Consider the following 19,834-nt stretch of genomic DNA (forward strand, 5'->3'; position numbering starts at 1 on the left):
ATGCTGCCTTCACAGGAAGCCTCCAAAATCTACCATGACAACTACATGCGCAACTCCAGGAGCATCGGTGTCCTGTGGGCCATATTCACCATTTGCTTGGCCATCATCAACGTGGTGGTCTTCATCGAGCCCTACTGGATTGGTGACAGTGTCAGCACCCCCCAGGCTGGCTACTTTGGCTTGTTCAACTACTGCGTGGGCAATGGGAAGGTGGACAGGGACTTCTTGTGCCAGGGCAGCTTCTATGACTTCAGCTCCATCCCGTCGGGAGCCTTCAAGGTGGCCTCCGTCTTTGTGTTGATGTCCATGGTGCTCATCCTCAGCTGCATCGGCTCTTTTACTCTCTTCTTCTTCTGCAACACTGCCCTGGTCTACAAGACGTGTGCCTGGACACAGCTGCTTTGTGGTAAGGGTGGGAGATTTGTGTTATTTTGGGGGTCAAGGCTTGGGCAATGCAGGGGGTCTGCCACGGTTTTTGACGAAGAGGATCAATAAACCTACCTCACCTCATGGTCTCACCCAAAAGGCCTATCCGGAGTCATGTTATGCACTTGACACCGTCTCTTGAGAGCTTGGTGTCCTGCATGTTTTTATCAAACTGAAAAAAGAATATCTGCGTCATCAGTCATTACCCCAATGTGTTATTTCACATTTTGCCAACAGTAAGAGGCCTTAAAGCTTTATTTATCATTCTTTTTATCCAGCTCTTTGAAATAATGTGTAATTGTATGGAATTATGATAATGAAATGCCCTCAGCAGTGTTGCATCAACGATCACAGCTTCTATTTTGGTTGCCAGATCTTCCTTCCAGATTAGCCTACATTATGCATGATCTGGTACATGCATTGCAGTAATTTATCCCCATGAAGTGCATCCATTCATCTGTGCGAAACCCGGAACGAGCACCATGTAAACGCTTTGAATTATGTAATTATATCAGGAGGTGTAAGGGATACATTGGAGCGAAGACTCAGACTCCACGGCTTCTGACGCTGATGTTAGAAGCCGTGGATTACATTTTTTCATATTGAATCAAACGAAAGATTTTGTTGTTCATTTTTGTCTGACTTTTAAAACCCTAAATTAGATACTCTGTATGTGTGTGTGTGTGTATGTGTGTGTGTGTGTGTGTGAGTGTGTGTATGTGTGTGTGTGAGTGTGTTTGTGTGTGTGTGTGTGTGTGTGTGTGTGTGTGTGCGTGGTTTTTACTTGTCCATTATAGTATTGGTTCAGGTGGAGCCCACAAGTGTCTCAGCTCAGCGGACATCCCATGACACACTCATGATCAAACAAACTACTAATGAAAGATGCTGAGTTATTTGGCAGGTGTAAAATGGGTTTGATTTGGCTTTTGTCTATGTTTTTATTCTCGTTGTGCTTAGCATGAGTTCACTTCCTCTGTGATGGGATACACTATGATGGTGTATTTGCAGGGAAGGGATGGAGGTTGGGAAGTTAATTGTGCCATGATGTGGAAGATTTGACATTATCTAAGAGGACGTGTTGGAGGCCAGATTATTCTTTCCAACAAGGCAGATGAATGTGGATGGTGGTGGATTCAGGACCTTTGGAAATCACAGACCTCAGTGTCTCTCATAGAGACATAATGCTAAGAGAGACATGAGAAGACAAATAAATAAAGAGATGGAGGAGAGAGAGGAGCTGAAAGACAGAACACAAAAAACAGGAGAGCAGTCGAACAGACAAGTTGACCATTTACAAACAAGCAAGATGGGTAGAAAAGAATTGCCAAAATGCAATGATGGCTTAAATATGGACATTCTATTATTTAGAAATGAAACAACTTACTGGAAACCAGTCAAAATGTTGTTTAAAGGATGCAAAGAATGACGGGAGACAAAATAATATGTAGATGGGCTGTGATCTTCATCAAGAGCTTTATGCTGATGGGAAACAGAGTCATGGGTCACAGGTGACATGATAATATAAACCTGTGATTACAAAACCATTTTTAATAGGAGAATTTGATCTAACAATGATAACACTCCCAATTCACAATATACACCACCACAGTGCCGCTGAAACATTTAGCTCAAACTGCACTGAAGTCTCCACATGGACAAGCCTAATTCTGGTTCTATAAATAGAAGAGCTATGTGGCATTTACAGGTCCTTACCCCCATCCCCCATTTGGTATCTCCCACTCACAGGGTCCCCCATTCGTTCCCAGACGAGCATATTTTCCTCAATTCCCGTCTTCCCAGGCTCTCCATCCGAGCCTGCTGCTGTTTCTTTGAAACATCCGAGTAGCAGCCGTTGCTTCAGAGGTGTGAAACGGACAAAACGCTAATTGTGAATTAGTTTAACACTTCTCTGAAAACACAAATTCTAAACAAATGCTGTCTCATCTGATTATGATTTTTAACAGTTTTCCCTTTGCTGTGGGAAAAAACTTTTCGTAATAAGACATATGCTCAAGTACTCCAGATTAACACAAGCAAAACAACATGATTTTTCTCTTATCTGCTATGTTAACGTAACTCAGGGAAACATGATCTTACTGTCTGACAGGATTCTGTGTTCCAGGAAGTTTCCCTTCATGCTCTGATGATTCAAAAGTAAGGAAACGTGCTGTTACGTACTGTTTTGTATTTTACCTTCAGCTGACAAGCAAAGGTTTGTGACTATTGTAAATGCTGGCATGAGCTCAGCTCTGAACTCAGTGATCTATATGGTGGTTTGCTAGGTCAGTGTAAAATAGTGCAGTGCACATACGTTCTCTGAAAATTCCACTGTCAGCTTTAAAAGGTGCAAGAAAATACACAATGGGGCAGTTTTATGTCCCCCAACAGATTCTTCAGGTTCGAGCAATGAAAAATTAGGCATGAAACCATGTCTGCAAAAGATTTCAGGTGCTGAAAATGTATGACAGAAAGAGTGGATTTATAAGGAAGCTCCAAACTGAGGGGGAAAATATGCGATGTTGGAGATGTGACCTTTTCCCTCCCTCATGCTCTACTTACAACCATTTTGGGGTAAGCTAATATGTAAAGCATATAACAGATTACTATCAGGCAATCACAAGTTTAAATGTGGTTAAGACTTGGCCGGCTTGGGGACTGGGGGTGAGAGGACGGAACCAGTCTCAACCAGTAGGTTTGTGACGGTGTGTCATCACAGCAGCTTTCTAAGCACTTGTAACTTTGCCTACATCCATTACAGACACCGTCTTTCAGGAATCAGATGGTTTACAAACAGCCACTGCTGATAAGCAAGGTGTTAATATAAAACACATTATTTTTTATTAAACACAGAAGATGTGATGTACATGTGTGGCAGCGTAAAGGGGCCAAATGACTGGAGGGATATTTGCGTGACTCCCTGAAACTGATGATTCACACGCACCTCTTGCCATGGTTGGTCATCTGTGCAGAATTGAGAAAGTAGTATTAGCTAAATTTGACCTTATCTCTCCAGCTCTCTTTTTGCTTCACAGTTATTTCTGACATTTTGCACGTGAACAGCTGAGTGCAACACAATGAATGTGTTCCTACATGTGCAGCCTTATCACCATTTTGAAACACTAATGGAATCATCGCTCTTTCTGAAGTCTACTTTTCTGGTAGAACTCAGCTCTTGAGTTGTTGGACAGTACAGAGTTGGACTGAGTAACACATCACTCTGTTGTCTGTTCATTTTCATCCATCCAACACCTTTGGTCTCTGCTATTTGATGAGAATTACATCCTCATGGAGCTGGTAGCATAAGCTGCTTTCAGACATGCACTTGACTCCGCAGCCCCTCCGTATTTTCCCCGGAGGAGGTGCATGTGTTAACGTAAATGTCAGAGTGAGACGCTCCACCGTCTCTGCTGACTTTGTTAGGAGAGACGGCGTTCATCCCACTTGGGATGGAGCAGCTCTCTTATCTAGGAATATTACTCAGTCTATTACATGACAACCCATAGTTGGGACCAGGAAGCAGAGCTGCAGTGCTAAACACTTCTCTGCTTCTCTGGATCAATCACAAAACCCCATAGAGATTGTGTCTGTTCACCGTCCGATTAAATTATTGAAATTAAACAATAACAGAGCGAGAACTCCACACAAAAATTTAATACAAATAAAAACAACCTCTGAAACAATACAGGAAACCCAGACTTTTAAATGTGGTCTTTTAAACATTAGATCACTGGAAAAAAAAGCTCTTTTAGTTAATGAAATAGTCTCCGATTACAACATAGATTTACTGTCCCTCACTGAGACGTGGCTACATCCTGATGAATATGTCAGTCTAAAGGAATCTACTCCCCCCAGTCATATCAATTCACAGGTTCCTAGAGAAATTGGGCGAGGAGGTGGAGTTGCTGCTATTTTTAACTCCAGTCTATCAATTAATCCTAAACCTAAACTCAGCTACAAATCATTTGAATGTCTGGTTCTTAGTCTTCCACGCCAATCCAGGAACCACCAACAGCCAATCATATTTGCCGTAGTTTACCGTGCTCCCAGGGCTTATACTGAATTTTTAAAGGAATTCCCTGAGTTTTTATCAAACTTAGTCCTAAAGACCGATAAAATTATTATTGTTGGTGACTTTAATATTCATGTTGATAATAATAAAGATTGCCTTAGCGTAGCATTTATTTCAATACTAGACTCTATTGGTTTCAGTCAGTGTGTGCACAAACCTACTCATTGTGGTAACCACACACTTGACCTTGTATTATCGTACGGTGTCGGAATTGAAAATTTAACAGTACTTCCGCGCAATCCAGTTCTATCAGACCATAATTTAATAACCTTTGATTTTTCAATAACTGAATATATGCCACTAATAACAAATTCATTTTCTAGATGTCTACCTGATAGTGCTGTAGCTAAATTTAAGGAAATAATCCCAATTACATTTAAACCCGTATTAGCAGTAGATATAAACAACAAATTCTTTAAAACCCTGAGCTCCATTGAGATCGACCACCTCGTCGATAGCTCTGCAGACTCATTACGATTAACATTAGACTCAATAGCGCCTCTAAAAAAGAAAAATGTCAAACATAGTAAATTAGCTCCATGGTATAATTCCCAGACAAATGAGTTAAAACAATTATCAAGAAAACTAGAAAGGAAGTGGCGCTCCAGCAACCATGTTGAAAACCTAATAGACTGGAAGAATAGTGTTAAAGAATATAAAAAGGCTCTCCACAAAGCAAGAACCGCCTACTATTCAAAACTAATAGAAGAGAATAAAAACAACCCCAGGTTTCTCTTCAGCACTGTAGCCAGGCTGACAGAGAGTCACACCTCCACCGAACCCAGTATTCCTCGATCCCTAAATAGCAATATCTTTATGACCTTTTTTAATGATAAAATTCAAACTATTAGAAATAAAATCAACCATCTCCTGCCCTCAATTGGCACTAATACCCTCCCAACAACAGAGATCTCAGAAACGGCTGAGAATCCTACCCATTACTTAGACAGCTTCTCTCTGATCACCCGTGATCAGTTTACCAAATTAATCTCAGGTTCTAAACCAACAACCTGTATCTTAGATCCCATTCCTACCAAATTACTTAAAGAAATTCTGCCCCTAATTGATAGCTCGTTACTTAACATCATCAATCTGTCATTATCATCAGGTTATGTACCACAGTCTTTTAAAATAGCTGTCATCAAACCCCTACTCAAAAAACCCACCCTAGACCCAGAGGTTTTAGCCAATTACAGACCAATATCTAATCTCCCCTTCGTCTCTAAAATCTTAGAAAAAGTTGTTGCCAATCAGCTGTGTGAGTTTCTCCGGGAAAATAATATATATGAAGACTTTCAATCGGGGTTTAGAGCCAATCACAGTACAGAGACAGCCTTGGCAAAAGTCACTAATGACCTTTTAATAGCCTCAGATCAGGGACTTGTGTCTGTCCTCGTTCTGTTAGATCTCAGTGCAGCATTCGACACAATTGACCATCAAATTTTATTACAAAGACTCAAACAGTTAATTAACATTAATGGAACCGCCCTTAACTGGTTTAAATCGTATTTTTCTGATCGCTCCCAATTTGTGCAAATTAATGATGAGTCATCTGTGCGCACCAAAGTTAACCATGGTGTTCCACAGGGCTCTGTGCTCGGCCCAATTTTATTCTCATTATATATGCTTCCACTAGGAAACATTATCAGGACACACTCGGTAAATTTCCACTGCTATGCGGATGACACCCAGTTATATTTGTCAATAAAACCTGAACAAAGTAATCAATTAACTAAACTTCGAACATGTCTCAAGGACATAAAAACCTGGATGACCCGCAATTTTCTCTTATTAAACTCAGACAAAACAGAGGTTATAATACTTGGCCCCAAACACCTTAGAGATGCATTATCTAATGATATAGCTGCGCTAGACGACATTGCCCTTGCTTCCAATGAAACCGTCAGGAACTTGGGAGTGATCTTTGATCCTGATTTATCCTTTAATTCTCACTTAAAACAAATTTCTAGGACCGCTTTTTTCCACTTACGTAATATTTCCAAAATTAGACATGTCCTTTCCCAAAAAGATGCAGAAAAACTAGTCCACTCCTTTGTTACATCGAGACTGGACTATTGTAATTCATTATTATCTGGCTCCAGCAGTAAGTCGTTAAAGACTCTACAGCTTGTCCAAAATGCCGCAGCACGTGTCCTGACGAGAACAAAGAGAAGAGAGCACATTTCTCCAGTATTAGCGTCGCTACACTGGCTTCCAGTTAAATCTAGAATAGAATTTAAAATTCTCCTCCTCACCTTCAAGGCCCTTAATAATATGGCGCCTTTTTACCTTAAAGAGCTGTTAGTACCTTATAAACCCGCTAGAGCACTCCGCTCCCAGAATTCAAGCCTACTTGTCGTCCCTAAATTCTCTAAAAAAAGAGTAGGAGCCAGAGCTTTTAGCCATCAAGCCCCTCGGCTGTGGAATAATCTACCACTTTCAGTTCGGGAGGCAGATACCATCTTTTCATTTAAGAGTAGACTCAAAACCTTCCTTTTTGATAAAGCTTATAGTTAGAGCTAATTAGTGCGCCAGAACGTTACTTGTTCTATTTTATGACACATGACACACGGAGCTTCTCTTTCCAGCTTCTCCTTCCTCTTCTCCATCCCTATCCCCCTTCCCCGGAATCCCTTTGCTTTATCACCCGCAGATCCAGGGCCTCTGTGGCCGCACCATGGATTGCGGTTTGTGGATCGTACATCGGGGGTCGCGGTGGTGGATCCATTGTGGCGGATTCTGGGCTGATCGTGGTGCTGGTGGCAGACCCTGTGTCACGTTGGCATTGGGCACGGGCGGTGGACCAGGACCGCGGTGGTGGCTTGTGATGGGTCCTGGTGGGCGGCGGTGGACGGTGACTGAGGACTGGAGTGGCGTCTGGTCTGGATGGTGGATCGTGGTCTAGATGGTTGCTGAGCATGGACTGTGCTTGCAGCGGGACTGCTTGGCATGTCATGTTGGGGTTGTCCTTCGGGATGTCTACCCTCATCAAATGCTGCTAGAGACTTTGATTATTGATGATGTTCTCCTACACGTGGCATCTATTGCACTTCTGTCCGTCCTGGGAGAGGGATCCCTCACATGTGGCTCTCTCTGAGGTTTCTACATATTTTTACCCTGTTAAAAGGGTTTTTAGTAGTTTTTCCTTACTCTTGCTGAGGGTTAAGGACAGAGGATGCCACACCCTGTTAAAGCCCTATGAGATGAATTGTAATTTGTGAATATGGGCTATACAAATAAAATTTGATTGATTGATTGATTGACTTTCTCCGGGTGGCCTCCTAGAATGAAGTCCATAGAAATCTTTACATGATCTTCTTGTCATTTGTAAGCATTGAGTTTTAAAGGGAGGGGCGGGGGCTACTTTTTCTACCGTCCAACCAGTGAGTACAACTACTAGTGCTCAGTAAAATGACCAAGCTGCTTCTGTGTTTAACCCTGGACCTAGCCTGACGTTGTCAGACTCACAATTCTAGTCAGAATGTGAGTCTGAGACCGCTCCATTGGGCTGTGATTATGGGGCGTGTTTCAACTGACCAGGAAGTAAAATTCTTCTTCGCTCAATTGGATAGACCTACAACCAATCAGAGCAACGTAGTATGTGACGTATGCTAAGCAACGCATTGTGAGTTATTTACTAACGCCGGGTTCACACCGGACGCTTCAGCGCAGCGCCAAGCCTTAAATAACAGCTGGCTCCCATCCACTCCCATGTTAAAACTTTGTGCCGGTCACACCGGAGGCTGAAGCACCGCGAGGCAGCCTTGGCGCAGCGCGGTGCTTCAGCCTCCGGTGTGACCGGCACAAAGCCGTGCAGCGATCTACTGGATCAACGGGTGATATTATTAGCGCTGCCCGGCGGTTCAGCGTCGCTTCAGTGTCCGGTGTGAACAGCCAAGCGCCGGGGCGATAGGGATTAGCGCGGTGCTTTGGCGTCGCCTCCACGTTCTGTGTTCCTCTTTCAAAATGAATGCGCTGTCGATGTCTTCTAAAACAGACTCAATGGCAGCATCTACACATCTCAGCTCGCCAGCGGCAGGCATGTTTGTTGAAAACTAATTCAACCCAAGGGCACTTTGATGACGTGGTTGATTACGTTACCGTTGATCATCTGTCAATCATCGTATAAAACCCGCCCTGACAATCTGATTGGCCCGGTCGGGCATCATTTTTTCCCAACGGAGCGACTCCAGACCGAACTGCCCGACCAAAAATGTTGTGGGCGGGGCTAAGTTCGTCTGGCATCCAGGCTACCCTGGACCACCTGTGTGCCCTAGTTTTAGTTCTCTCACACACAGTTAACAATGAGTTTGCCTGTGTGTGCATGCGTGCGTGGTGCGTGTTTGTGTGTCTGTCAGTGAGGAAGCAGTCTAATGGGAATGGAGCTGGGCCTAATCTAATGCTCTCTGACCGGATACAGGTGATGGTTTAATCAGCTCTGTGGTGCAGCTCCACGCTGGGGCTTCTCTTGGTCATTGGACCTTGTGACGGAGCTCTGCTGAGTGCCAGCAGAGTGTAGGTCGGCCCAACAGACGCCTGCCCAGTCAGGATCACCAGAGGGACAGCTGCTGTGCACCACACCAAATGATCACACAAAAACCTAAACTATAATACTGAGGAATTGATGAAGGTATAAATAATTAAGCAGATACGTTAAGTACGTTATGTTGCTTTGATGCAAATGACTATACTTTCAAGACGGTTTGGATTTAGATTTGAAAATTGATGAAGTTGAAGCATCAGGAAATTCCGTTCAGGAACAGCTGACTGCTTCTTAAAGATCCACAGGGCTTAATGCATTCATATATTTTAAGTATATCATAAATGCATTTTTGGCCTGAGGTCATTAAGTGATTTATAAAGTAGCAGCAGCACTTGAAAATCTGCTCTTCCACTAATTGGAAATCAGGGAAAGATTTAGCAACCAAAGTTACGTGCTCAGTGCTCCTGCTTGCTAACAGAATTCCAGAAGCAGGATACTCAGTGTGTAGTTCGCAGTACCCCACAAGACCTGTAAACTGACTAAGATGTGTGCATGTTGTGGAGTTCCCCCATCGACACATCCAGGGTTTCTGATTCTGCACTGAAATCTGAAGTGACCCGGTCCCAGCCACGTTTCACTGGACTCTTCACAGATGAGACTTTAGTATTTTAATCTGTATTTTTAAACAGTGTTATGTGACGTGTTTAACATTTTAAAGCTCAGATTAAAATGCAATAAATCTAAAAACTGTTTTGTCTTCCATGCTTTGTTGTAATGTACAAAGTGTTTGAACAAGGAACAATTAGCAAAATATATTTAATGATGTGTGTTTTTTCTCTACAGAGCCAACGGCAAACCAGGAATGACTTTGCTGAATAAGTACTTGTGCATGGATGTTGGATATATACTTGACCCCTCAGTGTGAAATGTGGCCCCTTTATGGCCCCTGATTTAGAAAATCTGAGATCCATCCCAAACCTCCACGTTACATTTTAAAAGGCCCAGAATTGAACCCTGTAGCCCCCCCATTTGGTGAATCTGCTCCAAATGTTTATGGGATGTAAATGCTGTCTGCATACAAATGTTATGGGTTATTTTGGGACACTCGCTACACTGAGAGCATGCTGACCTTCCAGAGTTTTACTGCTCGCAGCTTGAGTGTTGACATCTTAATCAGTGTCCCTCTGTGTGGTGATAGCAGACGGCTGGTTTTACTCTTTGATGGTTTAAAATCCAAGGTTAGTTTTTTTCTTTATCAAACTCAAACTCATTGGATGAGAAGAGGATCAGGGTTAAAAAGAAATGTTGGCTGTGATGTTTGTGAAGTATGTTTCCCACACTGCTTGTTGAAATGTAAAGAGATGTCCTTTCGTATCAAATCTGAGGATTACTTTTCTCTCAATTATGCTCACTCGATTTTTCTACTTTTCATAGGTTCACCTGCCATCTTTCATTGATCATAATTGGGGATCTCAATAGGATCAATTAATTAATTAACTAATTAACTAATAATTACAAAATAAAAAAACATGTTTTAGAAATGATCACAAATTCATTATATATCATTAAAATCTTTCATTACAGTATCACTATCTGATCAAACTGCTTAATGTTCTGGACATACAGTGGTAACGTCCACCCCTAGAGAAACAAGTTTGTGCTACCAAATATTCTAACCTTATTTATTTTGAGTCAAAATTAAGGATTTACTGCACTGGTCCGGGGAATATACTCTCTTTCTGATGACGGCAAACCATGTAAACAAAGCACATCTCCCTTAAGAGACTAGCCCGGGGTCCACAATCTCAGCAACATACACTCTTTGTGTTTCTCCCCCCAATCCATGGATCAGTGAGCGAGTAATGAGAGAGTGAACGACAGAGAAAGGAAACAAGAGGAACTGGGATTCTGCAGCAGCTGGAGTTGTTTGTATCTAATTAGCCTACATTCAGAAAACAGAGAAAACTATTCCTCAGGATCTCTTCCTCACATTCACTCTTCTCTCTGATTGAACTAAACCCTTGTGCTTTTAACACAGTCGGGGGATGACCATGTGTTAATGCAACAGTGATATTAATAACACACTGTCAAGCTAAATAAACCACAAAATTAGAGTGAATGATTTATGTCGAGGTTAAAACAAAGGCTGACCAACCCAGAGAGAATCCTCGACTTATAGCTGACTCTGCAGCTCAACACGAGCTCAGTTTCTTGGTTTTCTGGCCCTGAAACAGCATTCATTGTGTTGATAGACACACAACTCCAAGGGAGTGATACTGATGCTTATATCAACTTTAAAAATATATAATATGTTAATGTTGTATTTACATCTCATTCTTCTGCTCCCAGTGGCCAAACATCTATTCATACAACTTTGAGTTGTCAGCATATTCAAATAGCTAATTCTCCCAATGCATTATACTGCACATGTTCATACACTAAATTAACCACCCCACATTTATATCATTGCATGTCCCCAAACTGTATTGTATCACCTTACTTCTTGGTATGGTCTTTCAATCTTCTTAATTCCTGTAAAAGAAGAAGTATTTCATCTTAGTCCAATACATTCTGGGAGGTAATTTTTATGGAATATATGAATATACAATATCACTCAGCAGCTCCTGTGCAGATATTCTCATTGTGGCTTGTTAGACATGTACACTACAGAGTGAGGCCTCAGGACCATCTTTTTAAGCTGTATGTTTTGCTTCAGTGAAGACGGATGTTTCTGTTAGAAACTATTTGAATTTTTAGAGAACTGATCTCTCCATCAAGGGTTGGCGTATGCTGAAATAGAAACATGTTTCTGGTTGAGGGTTTTGTGTACCAAAGATATTGTATAGCTTATAAACATATGGAAGTAGCCTAACGAAAAAGTTGTTTTGCTCAAATGAGCCCCTGCTGCTTAGTTTTTGGAAATGGCCAGAGACATTTGCGATACTGACAGTCGACCCTGATCTTGTGTTTGCTTCAGGGAAGATGATGATACATGAGCGAGCTGTACCGTCGGTTCTCAGTCTTACACACAGGTCACTGGACCCACTGAATCCAGACATTACATAAAATACAGAATTTGACAGGTTATTCAGGGACACTCGCTGCCCTGAGAGCATTTAGTACTCTTCTGACATCATTGCATGCTCTGTTCCAGCCCCCCTCAAGAATAACAAGGTTGAATAATCTCGCTGAAGTCGTGTAAATGTGAAACAAAGGCTGGAAAAACGTTTCTTCCATTGAAAAATATGTAACAGCATTGACCTCATCACTGGAACTATATTAAAGGCCTCAACTGAATGAATGTGTGTACATTCATTCATTGACCAAATTTTCAGGAATTTAGTTGCATTCTGGGTAATGTAAGCACCAGGTTTTGGCAATGAATAACAATACATCGATTTTTTTTATCAGTTTCTTTAAAATAACCAGCTTGGGCCTGATCGTGGTTGTGTATAAAAACACGTCCTTCTTATTAAATGAGACTCTAACAGGACAAAGTTGTGCTTTGTTGGTGTTGTTTGGTGTTCTAGTGAATAGATCTATTAGTAAGGATGTGCAGGTGGGCTTGAGTCCAAGTAAATACAGTGTGAAGTTATATCAGACTTTAGACAATACACTCCACTCTACACTACACACTATTAGATACAAATACACACAAGACTTTCCTAATCTAAAAAGTCTAAGGCAGAAAAGACAATGTGCCACTAATGTCTGCAGTGTGTGAGTTGCTCTTGACACCCAGCTGTAATGTAGCTGTCATTTATAGTATGATGCTCAAACTCACAGGGTCCTTACTGAACATGCAACAACATTTAAAAGATTTCAAAGCAAACTTTTCCACCAGGGCTTGGACAACAAACTCCTTATACAAGGTCTGTCTGCTTGTTGACTGAATGTGCTTAAACACAAGGTGATGGACAGCCCTCAAGCCGGATTTGTCTTGATTTTAGCTGAGTGGAAAGTGAATCAATCAGCTGTCTGTCGGTTTTACATACTTTTTCAACATATTTTCTATCATCACATAATGAAAATTATGAACAAACATGCTTTAGTGGTTTTCGCTGGGGATGGGATTGCCTCCTGGTTGGTGCTGTCAGGGGAGTTGCAGGAGGTGAAGTGTGACTCTGTGGAGTTCACCGACTGTGAAATGGCCTTCAGCTTAGAGTGCATGCATCTGCAGAGCTGAGGGACTCCACAGAATTAATGCAGATCTTCTCCTCCTCCATATTCAAAGGACAGGCATCTAAAATGAGCCTCACCCTAACGAGGGGGCTTGTTGTTGATATATGTAATGTAACAAATGTAACAATTTATTGAAACTGTATACATTTTCTAATCAACACTACTGTGTATTATCTGTTATTACAAACATATCTGTTGTATAAAATAAAATACGAAAATAGAAAATGTACATTATCGAACAAACTATTAAAGATTTCCTGTGAATGTGTAAAACTGAAACGTTGCTGTTCCACCCACAAGTCTAAAGACAGATATCTGATTGATAAATGCAAACCCACATGTTCGATGAAATTCCACAAATTTTTGAAATTTATCAGAACTTCACACATAAACACACACATGTTTGTACATCTATATTCGTGAGGACATTCATTGGCATAATACATTCCCTAGCCCCTTACCCTTAACCATCATGACTAAACACCTAACCCTCACCCTCACCCTAACCCTGATCTGACATTTTTTCGAACTAAGTCTTAACCCTGTAAAAGCTGATTGAAAAAGTGAGGACCGGCCAAAATGTCCCGCGCCTCAGCTGAGTTTTATTTGAGTGTGCATGGCTCTACAGTGGCAGTGGTCCAGTAAGTGAGGCATTGAGAGACCCATCTGTTAGAGCCAACGTGGCCTCAGCTGCACCCCTACACACCAAGGGACCACCAAGGCCTTATGGGAACATGCACACATCCACAAGGCCTGATATAATATGTGCATGTGTAATATTTTGAATTCTAGATTTTAGTTTTTGAGCAACAAAAGTCTCTTGCACTCCTGAAGGATCTCAATGCCAAACACAGATACAGAAGAAGAAACAACACTTGTTCAATGAAGACATTGGTCTTTGACCTTCTTAAGAAAGTGTGCAGTTCCTTTTTTGCTGGGGACTTTTATCTCAAGTCATTATAGCGTTAACATGAGCACCACAGGGTGCTGCCTGTGTGTGAATGAGTGTGACTGATATTTCCTCTTTGACATTGAACTGTGACAATTAGCTGGAGGAGCTCAAATGTTTGATTTGCTGCAGAAGCAAATTAAACATGGCTTCAAACGTGGCTCATGGTTACATTTTGTATTCACTGATTTCAATGGCAAACAAGTGTGTTGGTGTCGAGACCTGTGTGCAGTGCCAACAGCCGTTGTACCTTCTTGTTTGGCCAACATCAGCATTCCTCAGGTTCTCCTTCTGTGTCTCATCCACAAACTTTAATGTCACTCAGTAGAACACATACCTCCAACATAAAATTACTTTGTAGTGTGCACCTGCAGAGATAATCTATTGGAACGATTCCTTAGTTTTTCTTAGTGCCATTCATTTACACACACACATTTAAAAACATAGGGAGTCAACAACTGAATCTGCGACTCAGGACATTGCAGCCCCATGTTTCTGAGGGATCAGGCAGAGAGTGGAAACACCAGCGCAACACACTTACAACCCAGGATGAAATGGATAAATAATATTCTGTCTTTTCTCCTCTGCTTCTCCTCTTTTCTCTCATTTCCATCTTGTTAACTTCATTTCACTCTGCCTGGCCCATGTCTGATTACTACTCAATCTATTTCCTCTCCTCATCTTCCTTTCCCTCCTGTTTCCATTGCCCTCACTTTCAATCGTCCTTTCTTCTACGACTCAACCTTTTTCCTGTATTGATTTTCATTTTTCATTGGAACTCAACCCTGTCACTCCGACCCTCTGCTCCACACCTCATTACACACGCTGTTTGACAAAATGCAATATCCCAAAACCCAAATACCTCTGCTCTGTACCACATCCATCATGACACTGTGCTCAAACGTTCATCATCAATCTTTCAAATCCCTGCTGCATCCACTCTGTCTTCTGCCACTCTATCTTCTGCCACTCTCTCCATCCGTCCGTCCAGCTGTTTGTCTGGTGCTCGGCTGTGTGATCTTCCCGAACGGCTGGGACGCAGAAGTGATCCGGGACATGTGCGGAGAGGACACAGGAAGGTACACTCTGGGCAACTGTTCTGTGCGCTGGGCCTACATCCTCGCCATCGTCGGCATCCTGGACGCCCTCGTCCTCTCCTTCCTGGCCTTTGTGCTGGGGAACCGTCAGAGTGAGTTCGTGCAGGAGGAGCTGAAGGCCGACAGCAGAGGTGAGAGGTGACAAATCGAGTCAGTAGTAGTTTTAGTCAAAAACACACAAAGGAAATTGAAATCAATGCAGTCCTAAAAGTGTAATTCAGCCCTAGGTTTTGTCTAAAGTGACTGGAAATTCAAAAAATGCCTTGAGAACCATAGACTGTTTATAAAGAAAGAACACAGAGTACGCTACCTATGAGTGTGGCTTTCCAGATTCCCACTCACAGGTGGTCACTGGTGGCGTAGAGACGTACCGAACAGTTGATGCTACAAAACCAATGGGCAAGTCCAAGACGGTTTGAAACACTGGGGGGCTTCATCAGCCATGTTTGATTAAAGTAGTTAATACATGTGATATTAAAACCAGCATTGAGGTACTTCATCAAAGAACCTAAATATCATAAAGTTTAGAGCTAAAAAAATACGCTCATTAACTGCAAACTAAGTTTGCTATTCAATCACATCGCAGCTATTCTCCTCTAATGCTCAGGCTGGGAAGCTCAAATGTTCTTCTGCATCATAAGAATACTGTTGCACAGCTGTAAAGCAGGTAGTATGAACATTAGGAATCTGCCTCTTAACTGATGAGCAACTGAAAACAAAATAGTTTGTGCAACTTTGTTTGATAAACAGTAAAGAGAGTGTAAAAGTAAAATGAATGAAATAACAACTGTAGAGAGAAATAAATCTATGTTGATATTTAGAAAGAATTGGTGTTGAATCCCTGTACCTCCTGAACACCTGTAAGACTGTGTTAAATGTCTGGGTCCTGTCGCCTTTGTGTCAATTCAAATAAAAGAATATGATACATTTTTGTCATTTGTTATTTTCCACAGACTTTGCTGTATCAAGGGTGAGTACATTTAGTTATTATTGTTACCTTGTGTGTGTGTGTGTTATTCAGTGTAGTAATACATTAAATGGAATGACACTTGCAAGCCAGTTCAGGCAGCCAACTGGAGCTGTGCTGCTCCAATTATTTGACATACATCATGTGACATACATCATGTGACATACCTCACTCTCCACAATCATCTATAATACACACCCACCTTTTTAGGGAAAATTTCCCATCTCTCCCTTCGTTTGCCCTGCACCTGCTGCAGTATTGCTACCAGTTGCTTCAGCCCCTCCACCACCCCAGCATCCACCTGTAGGCTCCGACGGGGGGTTATAAGTATTTGCTCATCACTCCCATCGTTCCTCTGTAATCAGATCTTGGGGAGTGATTAAGTCGGAGTTTAGACACCAAACACTCACATGTTCTGTTGGTGCAATAAACATTTGAACGTGAGTTGCCTGACTGAACTGGTGCTGCTATCATTAACAACATCATTACATCTATAAATATCATTTTTAATAATGTTATTACAACAACCAGTCTGACAGAGCTTAAATATGGCAACGGCACAACTGCTCCTGCGGCGTCAGTTCTGCTGCACGATTTGAGCCAAACAAAGCAGGAGTGAGGAGGTGACCTGTTTATTGTAATGAAGATGCTTTATGAAAACAAAGCCTGGAACACAAGAGGAGTTTCTCTGTGGTACAAACGACTCCCTCACACTGCTGTGGTGTTTGGAACTAAGCATAACTTTTAAAATGTTGTGTCATGGTGACCCCAAAAAGCTGGAGATCCCTTAATTTTGTGTTTGCAGTCCAAGAAAATGCAGTTTTAGCCAAACTGATGTTGCATCTTTTCTCTATATGTTTCTCCTCCAGATTATAATCAGAGAAACCCGGGATGCAAGATTTGGAATCCAGCGCTTCCACTGAGTCACATTTCCTCTCCTCCTCTTTCAGCTCGCTATCTCCTACCCCTCCCTCCCTTCCTCCCTCTGCCCTACTCCTCCTCTTTTCTCCTCAGGTTAAAAACCTTTGGGCTTTGAGACCAAAGTCCAGCAGTTTGTCAAATTAATCTGAAATGTAATAGTTTAATATCGCCGAAACCTGACGAGTATCAGAGTCTGTGATACTTGAGTCAGGAGGTGATCATTTCAAAGATGGGCTATTACTGGCAATGAAGATTAGGGTGTTGCTTATAATGATAATAATGCATGCAGGAGGAGTATTAAATTAATTGTATTTTAATGAGAGGAAATAAGCTATTTCCAGCTTTTCAAAGTAACATAAATATGTTGTGTAACAGACCACAGGTGCTACTTCTGACAAACCATGAAAAGAGGATTTTGTACATTTACTTTGTGTTTTTCTGCTTCTCTTTGTATTTGACGATGGCTGATCCCAGGAACAACCAACATTGAACATGTATGTAAATGAGAGGTTTCTATGGAAACAGCACTTTTTGACCCTATACATGAAAAAGCCACGTAAACTGTGAAATTCTGAAACTTGTTTTACTGTCCTGTCGTCTGTCTTTGTGATTGTCAGCTCCCTCTCTTTGCTATTGTCCTGCTTTGCAATGTTGAGGAAATTGTTCAGTTGCTTATTTGGTGGTTATTTTTGCATTATATAGATATTAGTATCATTGTTGTTTTCATTATACCATTGGTATGGTTACTTTAGTTTAGTTGAGGATGCTGGAGTGGCTGAGGTGCACATGGATGAAAGTTGATGAACGGGTGGGCAGGGATAGGACGGAAGGGCATCTGGAAGGGCTAAGGTTTTTCAGTTTTTTCTACCAGGGCAAGAGACATACCATTGTTCTTCATTTAATTTGCTTTGCACAATGGTACAATAAACCTCACCAGAACAAAAGGCTCATGTGGACATTCAACTCTTTGATTTTGATCTTTTCCTCGCGTAAGATTCTGTTCCCAGGAGCCTCATTGGCCTCAGTTTGAATTTGAGTTTTGGGGGTTTAGAGTTTGAGTTGAATTCTTCATCTTTTGAGGACAAATGAACCTCTACAGCCCAGACTACACTGATGACCACACAAGCTGTGAGGCAGAGAGATGTCCTCCATGTCCCAACAGTTCACTTCTCAGTGCATTCTGTCTTTCACTTTGTTTACTGAAGTTTGTCCCCAAGCCGTCCCCTCTCTAGTTGTGTTGAGTTCTTCTCTAGTGGACTGGGTTTGTTCATATGTTCCTCCAACAGGACGAGCCCTGCGTGCTGCGTCTCTCTCAGGCTTGGGAATACGAGGGTTCCTGTTTACGCTCAGAGGGATTCACGGTCTGTTCAGTCCATCAGTCCACAACTCAGATGTGAGCGACATAGCCAGCAGAGACTCTCATTACCACTAAACACACCATGCACTGTGCTGCCACTCTGCAAGGATACTCACAGGACGCTTCTCTGACAAGAGTAGGTGTTTTAAATTTCTTACATCTGAACTTGACCGAAATATGACCGATTCAGAATAAGCTCAGAAAAACACACTTGAGAAAAAAAATCAGTTCAAGTACAGAGAGTCAGCAGCTGCAGGTCAGAGAGAAGGCCGCAGTATTCACCACAGTATTCACCACAGCATTCAAACCCTCAGTACCACTGGACTAACCCGCACCACAGATAACCCTTTTCCACAGAGGCGGTTCCAGGGCCGGTTTTGAAGCAAATACCTCATCTCCAACCAGTTCTTTGTGTCTGGACACCCAAAGAGCTGCCTCTGAAAAACTGTTTCCAGTGTGGCAGCAGCTCTACAAGAAAGAACCACCTCTGTCAAAGGCTGGGGGCGGGATTAATGTGACCAGCCAGACCAACCAAAACTCTGTTGTTTCCAAAAATCAGTGAACTCCAACAACATTCGATCACAACAATGGATGCCCAAAGGAAGCAAATTGACGGATGTTGGCTGCAGTAACTTGTTGCAAAAAACCTGGCAGCTGTGTCTGCATTCTGATATTTTACAGACAATATTTTTTTTGTTCAGTATAGAGAAAAAACTCCAACTTATTATTGTTAGGGTTCAGAGTTTTAGCTCCATTCACAGATTAACGTGTTTTGACAATAAGGATGTAGCTGTGCTTTAATACCAAGTCTGCTTTTTGCTACACGGTCGACTGGAATCTGGAGCAGAATATTTTTTGGGGTCAATTTTCATGAATGTTTTATTGCATATTTTTCATTTCTGCAGTAGTCTCTCTTGGTTGGTGTGAGCATTCGTGCAGTGGCATTTTAGTTTCATCAGTCATAGTTAATCCCTCTGAATCAATGAATAAATCAAATGAATGAATGAATGAATAAATGGGGCATACTCATCTTCATATTAACAAATAGTCTGCTCCTTCATTTTTTTGTGTCAAATCGAGATGTGGAAACTGTAGTTTTACATATATTCCATCTCCTCTCAGTCTTCCATCTCCTCTCTTCTTCCGTTTCTCTTTCTACATTGACTTATTATGGGATGCTGTGATGTGAAAAAAGTTATGTTTGTGTAGGGTTGTCATGGCAGCTGGTTCCCTGTTTTATCAATGCTGTTTTAAAGTTAATAAACTCATTGACTATTAAATATTTCATTTTCAACTTTGAACTTCCTCAGGTCGCCACACCCACAGTGACACCCACCAAGTGTGAAGAAGATCAGATGATAAAGATGTACCAGTAGGACTTTA

The 19,834-nt window shown here is 41.8% G+C and overlaps 1 protein-coding gene across 1 annotated transcript; it reads left to right on the forward strand.

Annotated features, from left to right (window-relative positions):
- On the forward strand, positions 1 to 17,096 carry lhfpl4a (LHFPL tetraspan subfamily member 4a). The gene is made up of 4 exons (XM_053429668.1): positions 1 to 406; positions 15,101 to 15,337; positions 16,160 to 16,176; positions 17,043 to 17,096. Exons 1-4 carry the CDS (start codon positions 1 to 3, stop codon positions 17,094 to 17,096), a joined length of 714 nt encoding a protein of 237 aa, XP_053285643.1.
- The last annotated feature ends 2,738 nt before the right edge of the window (positions 17,097 to 19,834 follow it).

This window comes from Pleuronectes platessa, chromosome 2, assembly GCF_947347685.1.
Source record: "Pleuronectes platessa chromosome 2, fPlePla1.1, whole genome shotgun sequence".
Classification (NCBI taxonomy): Eukaryota; Metazoa; Chordata; class Actinopteri; order Pleuronectiformes; family Pleuronectidae; genus Pleuronectes; species Pleuronectes platessa.

Excerpts from the sequence above, each read along its gene's own strand:
- lhfpl4a (XM_053429668.1), top strand. The coding sequence starts at position 1 with ATGCTGCCTTCACAGGAAGCCTCCAAAATCTACCATGACAACTACATG. Across the intron at positions 407-15,100 it reads CTGGACACAGCTGCTTTGTG|CTGTTTGTCTGGTGCTCGGC; the intron begins GTAAGGGTGGGA and ends CCGTCCGTCCAG.